We start from the raw sequence: 14647 nt of genomic DNA, 5'->3' as shown, positions 1-14647 counted from the left end.
GCCATTTGAAATTAACATGTCATAGGTTTTTCTGGTCAACAAAATAAAGTCAGTAAATGTTTCATCAGGATGCAGTTTCACAACTGGACTTACATTAACTCACAAATACAAAATCATAGATCATCAACATTATTGGTTCTCATTAAAGGATGGTGAAATATCCTTAAAGCTTAATCACAAATGAAGACGGAACCTTATTGATATAGAATCAAAAGACGCACGTTTTGAAAATGTAAAGCTCAAACACATTTCCTGTGTAATTCAATACTATACTCAGTATCAGTGGAGCACATTTCCACTGCTGTTCCTAAAGTTAATTAAATTTAGTAGTGAGCTCTTACTTCCACCAAGAACTTACTATGTTCACATATCCTACAAATCATGTCTATATCCACCTGATGGATAAGGATACATTTTTAAAAAAATATTTGGCTCCTGAATACATGCAAATATAATGACACTTCTGTTTACTCCTAACTTGGAATTGTTAATATTGTGAAGACATACTGTCTGTGGATGACGCCATTAGTATTCTATATTATGTAACTGTCAGGAGAAACAAACAAGTGCCACCCACTCAACTACAAACCCTCTTAAGCTTCCTATAAAGGTACAAATACTGCAAATAAGTGGGGCCCCATCTAGCTACCTGTGACTGATGAGTTTGTTATTGTCTAGGATCGCCAACAAATTTCAGTTGTTTTTTTTAATCGCTGTATTTGTATGTTATGCACAAAAAGCAAGAGAAGCCTCAGATTCCTACTCTATGTTGTTTTTCACAACAAGACAAAAAAGCTGAATAATCAGTCTGATTGTTTTTTTATCTCAAAAGTAGCCAGAAAACCCAAAACTGTACTAGATTGTGGGAAAAGAGCTTGACATTAAGAAGACCTCCGAGTTCAGTGACTGTGAGCAGCTACAGTGGAGCATGTGTATTACTGAGCACATTATGCATTTAGACTTAAAAGAATGAATGAAAAGAATATAAAAATACATAGATGGCAAAAATGTGTTTTGTTCTGCATATGTCAGTGTTGAACTATGTTCTTGATTTACAAGAAATGTAATTTTAATGCTCAGTCTCTGCTTCCTAGCTTCTGAAGACCTACAGATATTAATGTTTGGCAAGTAAACATGCCTTTAAGGGTTAAAGTACTTACAAAGTCTTATGGTAGCAAAGAAATAACACATTCTGAGGCTCGCTGTATGTTTTCCTATAAAGCTTCAGGCAGCAAGCATGTCTCACATTTTTAATATTCAGAGATGCCCTGAATAAAAAGTGACTTTTCTCTATGGCTGATGTATGTCTATCAATAAATAGCCCTTTGCATCTCTGACACATTCCACAATTTTGACATCTGTGGTATGTTCCTCAACCATTTAATGAAAACTAATTAACGTACTAAAGACACATCAGGGAGACACTGAGATATACCATGCCATATATAATATTCTCAAGTTTTCTAAAAGCTGGTTGATAAAGTCCTTTAATGCACTAAGTGAAATTTGTAAAGCTGCAGTCAAAGAGTCCTTTGACATGATAATAAGTCCCTTCTTATTATTTTATAAAATTCTGCCATATTGCAGTACAAAGTATAAAAACACAAGCTGTTTTGTGACCATAGTGAAACTTAATATGAAGTTAAAGTTGAGAATAAAGACGCTGTCTGATTGAAGCTTCAGATCAAACCACTTCAGTGCCAACTTCAATCTAAAGTTTTGAAAGCACAGGTTTAGTTTCATGATTTTCCTTACAGGAGTATAAGCCTGAGTCAGTGGCCCTTTCTGTCTGCAATCTTATGAAATGCATTAAAAGCTTTGTGTGACAATGATTTCACAGAGGTGAAAATGTTCCCATAAGACCTGCATGAGCCCACAAGGCAGGGCAATAAGCAGCAGTACAAATTGCAGTTTGCCTTCTTGCATCTATAGCCGGTGTTAGCTGCGGTAAATAATATCTGATATAAAATTGCTACATGAAGAATTAATGTTCCCATAATGCCGTAATGATAGACCTTCTCACTTATTAGAGAAGTGACTATGTAGGATTTGATCTTTGTTGCATGTTTCTATTTGAAAAGGTAGAGATGACAGCAGTAACTTATGAATAATTAATGTCACATTTGCAGCATTTATTTCAATTTCTGAGGGAGCAGTGAGCTTTTAACCGAAATCACTTTATATAAAAGAAGGCTTGTTATCTGTAAGTGCATTTAGACTTCCTTCTTAGTATGAGACTGTTATCAACAGAGCAGTTCATTAGTAGATTTACGATTCTTCTTTCAGAGAGCTGGGTCCTTTGAATTTCTGCTGAGAGAATACAGACTACACAGCAGCGCTCTCTTTGTCTGATGGTGACTTTATTCGTCTAAATTCCACCATTCTTAACATTAATTTCACTGGACAGCTGCTAAATGCTGGTAAAATGCTTTGAGGATTCTATTTGCACCTTCTGAAATGATTTCTAAGCACATCACCTCAAATCCATTAAATCCAGCTTTGAATCTCTTGACAGTTCTGCGAGTCATCCTTGGAGCCACATGTAACATTCCCATGTGATTACGACACTCCTTGATCAGTCTGAGTGAATCACTTCATGATTGAGCGCCTGAGTCTCCAGAGTCTGGGGTCTGAAATTGCCCTTTATAGATTTGGTATTATATCTCCAACACTCCTCTTCTGCCATTAGCCAGACATTCACAATTTCAATTTCACCTCACTGCCAATTGTCTTGCCTCCAGATGAGGGTGACGCTCACTGTTGCAGTATTGAATTGTCTTCGCGTTCTCGCATCTGTGGAGCACACTCACAGAGTGACAGATATGATTCTATTAACTGCAATCAGGTCTTAGTAGGACAGGATATGGGAAGCCAATACCTGACAAACTTGGCTTTGTGTTAGTGTTCGAATCTAAGCCTGGGAGAAAGCAAATCCCCTATTTGCTCTAAATGACATAGGTTAGATAGGCGACTGCAGGTTCAATCAGGTCCTATCCATCATGGGCTGTTATAGGCCAGGTAGGTGAGTGATAACGCTTGGTGCATCTTGGAAGACAGCATTTCAACATTTCATCCACAACAGACAGTCTTCGCCAATGTGATCTGCTTACTGAACACTGTTCGGGGTGGGGGGGTGGGGATACAGGCTGGGTTCAATTCAGCAGAGCACCGCTGAGCCATTCACATCTGCATGAGTTGTTGTCAGACAGGAGATAGTACTGTGGATTGTTAGGTTATCATAAAAGAAGCAGCTTTTGTCTCGACCCCGTGGAATACTAAGTGTTTGTATTTGCAACTTAACATTCATCCTTGGGCATTCTGTTTTTATTTTCTATAACCCCCTGTATGGTAATTCATCATCCAGGTCTCGATACATACTGTGTGAATGCCTAGCGAATGTCCTAGCCACCGGCTCACATGCTGCTGTACGTTCCCTTGGGATATTTTGTATAGGAGAACTAGAAGAATGTCAGACTTCAATGCAAACAACACTGCAAAATTAGTTTTATTTTCTTTTTTGCCCACTCAAAAAAACAACAAAACAACAAAACAAACAAAAACTACATAAAAAAGCACACCTGGCAGAGAGGAAATGGAGGTTCAGACTTTGTGTGACCACTCTTCAGCTTCTTTGCTCTGTTTAAATTTCAAAAACAGGCAATTTCACTATTGTCAAGGGGAATGGAAACAAGCTAGGTGAGCAATGTGGAGCAGGTTTAATAAAGAAAACCAAGGTCTCCAGGGACAAGTCCATCTTTCCGAGCAACAGAGAAAGTCCATTACCGTCAGTGTTTTTTGCCTAATGCAGTGTCTTATTCGTAATTGAAAATCAGAGGTATGTTACTATGCTCACATCAAAAGCAGAAACGTAAAGTGGTGTCCTATATACCACCTTTACACACCTTGAGACAGAACCAAAAATACAAATGTAAAAGTACAAACGATCTAAAAATGTGGTTTCTCATCCTTTTTAGGCTGACATAGTCACATCCCTATGAGAGCAGCCTAAGTACCCTTCATCATCACCATCCTCCATGGTTTCAAAGTGGATGTTAGGTAACACTAGATAAAAGTGGATGTTACAAGAGGTTTTCATACAGTTGAGCTGACTATCTTTAGGTTGGCTCAATTACGTTCTCCTTCGATCTTAAAAACGAACCCTTAAAGAATGAATCCGCGTGTCGTATTTCTTTTACTTTTAATTGTCAAGATATTCAAGATGTTCTCTTGTTGTCAAGACAGAGCGTAGCAGAGTGTTGCAGGGCACAACAGTGCAGAGAGATGGAGGGCTGAGTGCAGCAGAGTGGACTGATATTGAGCCTCATGCTACCACTAGCTTTAGTTGACTATTGTAGCTGAAAGTAACAGCGCATTATTCTGCTGTAACTGTTAACTATCTACGTGACGTGTTTAAAGAGTGTTTCATTAGCTGTCACGATTTCAACTTCTACGCTTGCTGGTTAACTAGTTGTCAAACTGTCTATTTGGAAAAACGTGTCTATAAGGTGTTCCAGTTGTTCCAGCTGAGGTTTGAGGCGGCTAATTGGTTTAAATAATCCATTTTAAATATGCCAAACCTCGGTCATTTGCATATTTACATGGTTGTTGATCTTTACTGAAAATAATTTGTGTTCATTTGTGTTTATCTTTGGATCATTATGTTTCCCTTTCATACTTAATAATCCTCTAGTTGTAGAAGCTCAGGGGTGTGCTTCCTTGTAAACGAATTAATTACTGTAATGATGTGAGACCTGGATAAGTGACTCTGTACAGCGAGAGTGGTTTTTCTCACCTGTTAAACCCCGTGCAGCTATTGCCTTCTTACCTAAAGAGGACAGCACTGTTCTCCTTCCTTACTCATGATTTACAACTGTTTGTGGATTTGCTGTAGTCAACATATTCATCACTGAAGTGACATTGGACTATGCTTATTTTCCCCGGGGGAGTGTTAACATTAAACATCATGCTCATGCAGCTTCATGATAGCCCTGAGGGTGCAATGCGGGGGAAGAGTGTGTGTGAAAACTTCCATATTAAAAGCATTATAAAGAGCAGATTTTTTACTCCCACCTCCCTCATGAAAAATGTACAGCAGCATATTCATTACTTCATTGAGCTAACTGAGTGTGACAAGTGGAGAGCTGCAGCAACCGAGGGCAGGAAAGCAGCACTACAATAAAGCCTCCGGCCACTCTCTGAGGACATGGCTACCCTCACCCCTCCCCATTCATCGCTTCATCTCTGCACTCTCTGTTTGGATTTTTCCAAATGGTTGGGAGTGCCGCACACAGCATGAAACAGAGTTCACTTCAGCCAGTTTGCCCTCTAATCTAATGCATGCCTGGTCATCGGGCAGTAATCAATTCTCTGCCTTCACAGTGTGATGAATATGACTTTGAGCTATGACTTAAGCCCCTTATCATATAAATATGGTCATGCATTTTCATCAGTTTACAAGACATATGGACATATGCTTAGAGGAGGATGCATAAAGCATGCGATATGACTGGAGCTCTTTGTATGAACTGTATTGTATATCACGCAGCCATGCATGATATACAGTAGATCTGACTGTCATGAGACACGTGCACTCACTGGCCACTTTATTAATGCAATCCAGTTCAGCAACTCTGCCATGAATTTAACTTTTACGAGGTTTAATTTTCTCAGTTTTTAAGTTGAAACTTTTAGGAAGCTGGTAATTCTTCTATCTCTTTATTATTGAGCTCATAGGTGGGTGGTGGAGTCGTACCGGAGTGCATCATACTAAGAGGTGTTTCTAATGTTTTGGCCGCCCTATTTAAATAAATGAGCTTGATGGATGGTGTCTGTCTGTAGTTTGGCACATCCTCTCCATCCTTGGATGATCCATTCTCCATGCCCAGTATAGCCATATCTCCTCCTGGCCCTGTGTGTCTGATCCTGAGGTGTCATCCTGGGTCACCGTCAGCACTGTTGTCTGATTAACAAAAATAATGCCCTGCCTGGAGCAGCATCAGCCCATATTGTCTTCAGCCACAACAGTACAATTGTGACTTTGCTTTGATGACCCTCTGAGGCAACCGCAGCAGCATCAGCAACTCCAACGCCTCTTTATCCAGAGCAACAGTTTCTCTCAGATGAATGCAGCCTGTGCAAATTAGCGACTGCTGCACTGTAGCATTGGGCCTAGCACCATGGGCAAGATGTGAGACTTAAATAATTTCTGAGACTGTGGAGGAGTCTAGAGAATGGCAGACAAGCTGACTAATAACACTGGATTCAGTAACAAGGACTGCTCCGATGGTAATGACTCCTCACTCCAGAAATATCGGATTCCCTGCAAAAAATAGTTGTCTCAGGCTGAGGCTGGTATTTAAATTGGGATACAAAGCAGTGGGGGAATAAAATATTGTGTACAGAGGATTTTCTGATATGGGAATAATTAATGGACTCCAAATGTGATAAATCATGTGGACCTCAGGACCTATATAACCTCATTTGTTAGAACTGTATGAATATACAATCAGCACAGTTCTCACGAGACGTGAGAGTGCTGCAACAAATGGTATAATATTTATCTGGAGAGTGATTTCTGCAGGAGGCCACATAGGATCTCACAAGTGTCATGTGTGCCCTCCCTTTAATGGAAGAACATTGTGTGGGAGTTGGGCATATTCACCACTCAGTTATCAGAATAACTCTAATTAGACTATTTTTAACACATCCTTTTCAACAGCTCTTGGGTGTTTACATTTGCTAATGAAAGCCTGAATAAAAATCATCTATCAGCAAGCATCACCATCATTGCCACTGACACATTAACATGAATTCTCTCCCAAGAAAAATGCCAACCAGCTAGTATGCCTTCACTATTTACATAAAGCATGTGTGTGCAGTTTCACTGCTCGTGCTTGTGCATTTAATGTATGTTGCATATTTACATTTATGCATTACATTTCAGACAACCCAAACAAAATAATTATTAGGAACTGGGGCTCATGGTATTTGGTGGTTTTGTTGCTCCAGTGACTGTAAGACTGCTCTTTCAAGCATTCACGGGATTACACCCTTTGTAAAAACAAATTTTTTTATCCATGTGATTTACATATTTTTCATTTAGTTAGGTGTCAACTATAAAAAATATATCTTACACTTGAGGTTTCTCTGGTGTTTGTTGACATCATCAGGCGGCTGAACTCCACTTTAGCCTTCATGCGCAACATTTCATTATTTCTTCAGGGGTTTAAAGTGTGTTTGTGGCATTGGACAGTGAGTTTATGGTCACCTTGCTGTACAATAATAGCATTTTAACCTCATAATGTATCATCATAATATTACAAATGGGATTTGTGTGTTTTGCTGTGTTATTTGTGGACTGTCATTGAATTCGTAAGGGACAGGACAACAAATCCAGGCCTGTCTCAAGTGTTACCATCTGACAACACAGGCTCTATTACTCCACCTAGTGATCGCTTGGTGAAAAGACAGACCACGGCTATTTTCTACCGAGAGGAAGGAGAGGAAAATAAATAAATAAATAAATAAAATAAATAAATAAATAAATAAATAAATAAATAAATATTCAAAAACATAAATGATTCCTAACCCATCACAAAAACGTGTCTCAGGCGAGGTTCAGTTCACTAAACCCTGAGGCAGGGCCAAGTTTCTCATCATTATTTGCCTGAAAATAAAGAGGCCGCAAAACACATTTGTGTGGAATAATTTTCCAGGGACAATAGCCGCCCATGACAACTGACAAAACATTTTATTTGGTCAGTGTGATAAATTAGTAGTTGCACGAGGCCAGAATATAGCAGCTCAGAGGAAACATTATTGGTTGTGAATGCTCCCCTGAGGTGACTCATTGGTTTGTGGCGTCCAAAATAGATAGCAGGGGATGTTTATTACATCTTTCTTCTCCATCATTATTTAAAATAAATGGTTACACACAAGGTTACTGCGTGTTGCACCAACATATGTGGAACTGCACACCTTTACAGCAGGCAGGTCATGTGGCCTCTCTGCATATTAGTAATTTAATCTTAACAGCAAACAAAGACAGTCTCTGGGCAACCAGTGTTCTCTACATCATCCTGCTGACACCAGATCTGTGACCTGCTCTGTCAACCAGACACACTTACAGACACTCATCCATTTTCTTCACTGGCAGTTATGGCAGCAGTTTTGGATCCTTCCAAGCCGTTCTCAGCAGAGCTACGTGTCATCAGGCGGCTCAACTCCAGTCTGCACTCTGCAGCTGGTGGAGGTGGACTGGAACCTGGACGTGCAAACTCTCCTTTTGCTGTGTTGCACCCCTTGGCTGAGCATGTCGCCCTGGCCCCTTTAAGATGCGATGTTTCCCTGCTGGATCCTTGCTGCGGGCAGCTGAGTGCTGGAGCTGAGGTGGACCTTGGAGTCGAAGGTCGAAGGAAATTCATAGGTTTCCGTCATGTGGCCTCTGCTCTGTGGTCGCCTCCAGGATTCAGAGAGAGGCAGCAAAGTGGCACAAACACCTCTAGTTTCTCTGAATACTTGGGTGAGAATAAGGCCTGGACCTCCATGAGGCTCAAGGATGCAGCATTTAGAGCAAGATTCAATGGTAAAACAACAGATTATATTTACATTTGTTCTGAATAGCGTTAGTATTAGCATGCCTGTTGTAATTTATAACCTGCTGTGTAGGTTGGAGTTACTGTATAACCATGAGGTCCAATGATTCATTTATTAATCAAGAAAATTAATTAATACATTGATTAATAATGATGAATATATTGCGTGATAATTTTCAAGTCTGTTTCAACTCTGACTGTTGAGTGTGGTGAATTTAAAACTCCACACAGCCAACACACACACACACACACACATACACACACACACATACACTAGAAAAATGAATGCAACATAGAGCACAGCACTCCCGTCAGTCACATTCACACCTTAATGCTCCGTCCTGGTCATTTGTCAGCAACAGTTTTTATGCAGACAAAAGACTCCTGCTAAAAATATCCTTTTACAGTGTTGCTTTGGTTACTGTTTTTTTTGATCAAATGTTATGAGTATTGCTATTATGAATATTATTTCTGCAAATTGAGGCTCAAATGGAGCTAATTCATAGTTAGGACAGAGCATGGTGGCTGTTCAGTGTATAGTGGTTTTACATAATTTATGATAGATTAACACGCTGAACGGTGAGTTTGTATTATATAGTCAAAGTAGTAGAGTATATGTTCATGTTGCCATCATTTCTGTTTAACCAAATTACCACCAAGTCACACACAAATCTGGAATAATGAAGAATATCAGTGTTTAAAATACTGTATTTACTCTGCCATTTGTAGTCTATGGTGTTCTCTGTACTAGACGGATACTTCGTGTGCAATTCATAGAGGGCCGCAGGAACAGGGGGGTCAATAGAGACCCGTGACTGATTTGTGCTCTAGAGCCTCCTGGCGGGGTCATCTGGCATTAAGAGCAATTACCAGTGTGCATCGTTATAGTTCACAAATTGCCTGTTTTCCAGAGATTTCATTGCTGTTGTGTCATCCCCAGGTTCAACCAATCCTGTTAAAGTTCAACCACAGTCACGGAGGACATCAACTCAAGCGACGTTGCATAGCAGCAGTCTCCCTGACAAACACACTGGACCTCAGGTGGGTGATGACTGGTTTTGCTTTCTTACTCAAATGCATCACAAAACAGTATTTATGTACTTGAGTATTCATATTTTGCTTCTACTGTTCATATTATCCCAACAGGTTTCTGTTTTCATTCTCTGACTCACTGATTTACACATTTAATTTACTGCAGCAGAGTACATTATGTTTTAACAACACATTTTTATTATTATTATTAAATATTATCATCGTTGAAATAATCACACAGATATCAGTTAACAAGGGAAATGTAAAAACATGTCTTCTGCTCTCACACAGGTAGTTAAAGCATCACATCAGCCCACTAATATGTGGGCAGGTGTTCACTTTGAGATCGTAATCATGCTTTATTATGTTATTTCTAAGTCTGCTAATTGAAGTAATCATAAATACGTTGACATACATTGTTATGGTTTAGGAGAAGCTTTACAGCACTCAGTTATAGTGAATAGTCAAGTGTTGTCTGGTGAATAGAGGCTTAATTGATGCCCGTATTTAAGCAGTCTGAGGCGTGGGAGGAGAGTGGTGAACACAATGTTGCTCATTGATGCGTAAAAGCATCAACTTGTCTGACTGAGTCATGCAGATTGACTTAAGAGAGCATATCTGGAGTCGTCTTTATTGTCTTTACTTGCGTCATGCTGACACTTTTTGTACTTTTAGGAGTTGTTTAGGAAAGATCATTTCATTCTGTTGGTTGGTCGGTCCAATACTCCGGATCAGTCCAGACCAGAATATCAACAGCTACTGAAGGGGTTGACATGAAATGTAGTTCACATACTCATGGTTAGCAGAAATCAGGCTGAATCCTGGCTTTTAATCTAGCACCATCTGCAGGTCAAATGTTTCACTTGTGCTCTGAAATATCTACGAGATTGATTGTTATGTGGAGTCACCATCTGGGAGGAGGACAGATAACACAAACACAGGAGACATATAACTCAAACACACCCTTCACACTTAATGTAGTAAGCAACAAACACAGGGGGGAGAGAGAAAGAACCTTATGAACACAGGGAGACATAGACTCGAGCCCTCATGTGGAATAATGATAATATAATGTTAAGGCGAATCTCAACAGTGACTGACAATTTAGCATCTTTCATCACAAAGAGACACAAAATAAAATCACTGCCAATACGCAGTAATGCAGGTGTGACCATTGCTTTTTTAAAGGAAGGATTTTCCCCTGATCTGAGACTGTGGACAGAAAACTCAGCAGCAGTTCGACGCTTCAGATACACTTCTGCAACACAGAGGTCAGAACACAGTGACCTTTAAATAGTTTCCTTTCATTAATAAAACAAAAGCCACCTTCCACCTTACAGGGTCTTTTTGGTAATGGTGATTAATATATTGGATTTTGTGCTTCAGTGATGCCACTAGGGAACACTGAGGCCTCTTGTTGTGTTAATTGCTGCTCACTGAAATCGTGAAGGAGAACTGTAGCTTAGGTTAAAGCCCTGGGGAAGAATTAGATACCCAGTTAGAGTAAGCTGTCTAATAAACCTTGTTAGGGCTTTTTAAGAATCAAAATAAAAGCAAGAAGCTTTAATGAATCAAGTGAATCAATTACAGTCAAGGTTCTTAGTTCAGGTGTTTAATGGTGATTAATGATTGGTTTACAGGAGTTATGAGGAAGCCGGTTGGGAATCAAAGTTAACGTGGGGCTTGAAGGCACCAGAAGCAACCTTGGAGAATCTGGCAGACCCCGTAAGTGAGCGACTCTCATCAAGGCGCTACAATAGCCGACCTCAGCTGTGGCAGGTGAGCGCTCCTTTTTGAATGTAGTTACTGATTAGTGTGTAATTTGTAACTGACTTCTCTGCTTAGTACGTAACATGTTTGAAGTTCCCCGTTTAGAACAACTGTCTGTACAATGTAACATGGAGACCGAAGCAGTCAGATGAAGTATTAGTCTGTTGATATGTTTCCTTTTCAATATTGCTGTGTTACAGTGCTACAGTTGGAAGAATATTAAAAACAAACCAATGAGCGCACTGTTTCACTGGGGGACTTGCTCCTTGATTACAATAAATCTCTGCTGGACTGAGTTATAAAAAACTACGCTGTTTCAGGAAATGAAAAATGGAAATATATATTTTCGGTTTTAAATAGTATACAAAGAGTGGCACATAGAAATTCACCTTAGATTAAAGATTGCCAGGATGAGCATTGTCACATATCAACATATCTGTGTGTCTTTATGTGGGGAAGTGAGGGTAACGATACAAGTTAAACCCAGACTGAGTGATGTAGACGTGTGATCAATTCTGACAAGTGATCTGTTATCACTGTCCTGTTGTTACAGTCTGTTGGAGCTGAGTGGAACAGGCAGCAGCTCCGATCTAGGAATTACACCAAGAAACCCATATCATTGTGAGTTTTCAACAAGAAGTGGATGAAATATAGGACAGACTCCACGTCCATGTTAGCAGGGCTAATTTTACTGCTGATCTCCAGTTTTAAACTAGTCTTACTTCCTCTTTATTTTCAGTTGCAGTGTAAGTCCAAGGTCAGGCCAGATCCCATTGTACACGTGAGTACATCATGTTTCCCAGTTCACCACAAATGTCTGTACGAGTCCATGTTTCTCTGGAGCTGTGCTCGATCTTCTTGAAGTGTGTGTTGCCACGCGTTTGCAGTGGCATCATTGGCTCTGAGAACATGGACAACATTGATAACAGGGATCAAGACTTCTACCCGTTGACCCTCAAGAGAAGTATCATTCCCTGGTTTACGCCTACAGCATAGTGAGTCAAATCATCACCATCACACACACACACACACACACACACACACACACACACACACACACACACACACACACTCCGAGAAGTTATGCTTGTTTTTGCAACAGCCGAGCCACCATCCCTGGTTATACAGGCAAGGCCGCCTATGCTAACTCTGATGCTGCTGATGCTGCACTCTCAGCTGTCTCCAGTCCCGTATGTGCCACCAGGTGAGTAGTCACAGAAACATTTATGAAATCGCTTAGGAAGCAAACGAATTATTGACTGTTTTTTGTCTTATTTCACTTATTTTCTTTTCATATTTGGACTTTCTTACCTTCTCCCTATACTACTCATAAATGGGTTGAAGAAAAGGGACGATCACTAAAACAAATAACCACTGGAGGGCGATCTAATGCACACCACTGACAGATCCTGGCAAACCATGCTGCTGTGCTCAAGTTTTTGTTGTTCTTGCAGTCAAAAAGAAATATAACTCAGAGTTTATAATAGTAAGAGCAGAATAGAGGTTGTTATAAATTTTGAATCTGCAATAAATAATTTAGGCAAAAATAATAATAATAAAAAAGATGTTTTAAAGTAAATAGACCTGCAACAAATAAACCCTTCATAACAAACATGGTGCATTTTAGGCTAATATTGGGGTCTCAGGAACCCCAAAACAGACTACAAAGAAGAACAAACACAAAAACACCCAACAACAATATATCAATAATGCACATACTCATAGACACACATACATTAAATACAGTCTTCCACTATAATTACACATACCCCAAACCCCTAAGACTAACACAGGGCTCTATCAGCCTGAATTAATCAAATCAAGTAGATATTTGCAGTATGAAATTATCTTGTTGTGTTTTCCTGGATAGTGACTGGTGATGAGTTACAAAGGAAAGAAACAACAAAAAGGGAAATTAACATTTTTGGATTTTGTCCCCCATCACTTTTCAACAGTAACAGTTTCAACAGGAGGATGCAGCAAGTAAAACCTGTTTCAGTGCTCATATAGACCTCTGCCTCTTAGTAAATAAAAGAGAAGAAAATTTGAAAATGTTATTGGAAAATGATCATGTAATATGAATACAGCAGCAGAATTACAAACGATGCAATTTCTCATATTTTGATATGGTATTTTAATAAGAGTAGTGATTTTCATACTTTCATTCTTTCTTATTTCCTATTTGCACCTGTACAGTATTTAAATGAGATGCATCACTTCTAAGGTTTAAACTTTGTATTTATATTTGTTGAAGATATGCTTTGACAAATTTAAGGTTAAGATTTATCTTAACATTTCTAACTCTGATAAGTTAGAAATGTTAAGATAAATCTTAAAAAATCACAAAGAATGTCATGTACTGACAGCAGAAGGAAAATAAAACTGGAAGTCTTGGATTTAAAAGTAACTGATAATGTTTCAGGAAAATCTTAATAAGTCTCAAAGAAGGGTTTAACAGGCAGCGGAACATGGCAAATGTCAGTTTGCTTGAGTACAATTGTTAAGCACCGCAACATGTCTCACCGTGCGGAGCAAACATCCCTCCGCTTTGGGAGTGCTGGCTGTCTGTTAGGGAGGTGTAAACCTGTTTCCTAGTTGGGCCCCGAACTTTACCGGCTTTTGGAACATGGCATCTCCAGATGGCTGAATCCAGAGCAGCTCGTGGTAATCGTGGTTTTTCACAACCCAGATCCATTTTCCTGGTGCCTGACTCACTCAGAGATCTGTTTCCTCTGCTGATTAGGCTGGCCTCCCATATTTTTTCCCCAAAACAGAAAAAAGACAAGTACTTGGATTGATTAACTGTCTGCTGCAACGGTCAGACGTCCTCAGGATTTTTTCTTGCCATAGCTCACTCATTACACAAGTGCCTCTGGGTATTTTTTAAGTGACAGTCTGTAGCAGTTTAGTTATTTGTTTTTTTCACTATGAACAGCAGAGGGGCATTCTTGGATTTTGTAGTTAAAATGACTCATAAAAATAATAACAAATGACAACTATGTGTATACATTCACAGGGCAATCCATGAATCAGGGAGTTCTGGTTTCGGCCATGCTGCGCCCTTGTCCAGAATGGTGACCACTACGGCCCCATGCAACCCCTTCCTGAGACCTGAACTTCCTGCCACACACACAAGCACACAAGCAGACATTAGACAAAGCAGATGAGAAGTTTTGAAGGTGTCAGCCTCCTTTTTATGCCATCCAATCTGTTTATATGAATACGTCTATAATAATGTCATGTCAATGACT

The 14647-nt window shown here is 39.6% G+C and overlaps 1 protein-coding gene across 1 annotated transcript; it reads left to right on the top strand.

The window, feature by feature from the left end:
- The first annotated feature begins 8157 nt into the window (after window positions 1–8157).
- On the top strand, window positions 8158–14647 carry LOC113158374 (spermatogenesis-associated protein 48). The gene is made up of 10 exons (XM_026354262.1): window positions 8158–8584; window positions 9535–9635; window positions 10815–10897; window positions 11267–11405; window positions 11950–12017; window positions 12136–12177; window positions 12284–12391; window positions 12499–12574; window positions 14050–14060; window positions 14413–14647. Exons 1-10 carry the CDS (start codon window positions 8158–8160, stop codon window positions 14561–14563), a joined length of 1206 nt encoding a protein of 401 aa, XP_026210047.1. The 3' UTR covers window positions 14564–14647.

This window comes from Anabas testudineus, chromosome 15 (assembly GCF_900324465.2).
Source record: "Anabas testudineus chromosome 15, fAnaTes1.2, whole genome shotgun sequence".
Taxonomy (NCBI): domain Eukaryota; kingdom Metazoa; phylum Chordata; class Actinopteri; order Anabantiformes; family Anabantidae; genus Anabas; species Anabas testudineus.
This window is presented reverse-complemented; position numbering and strand designations above follow the sequence as displayed.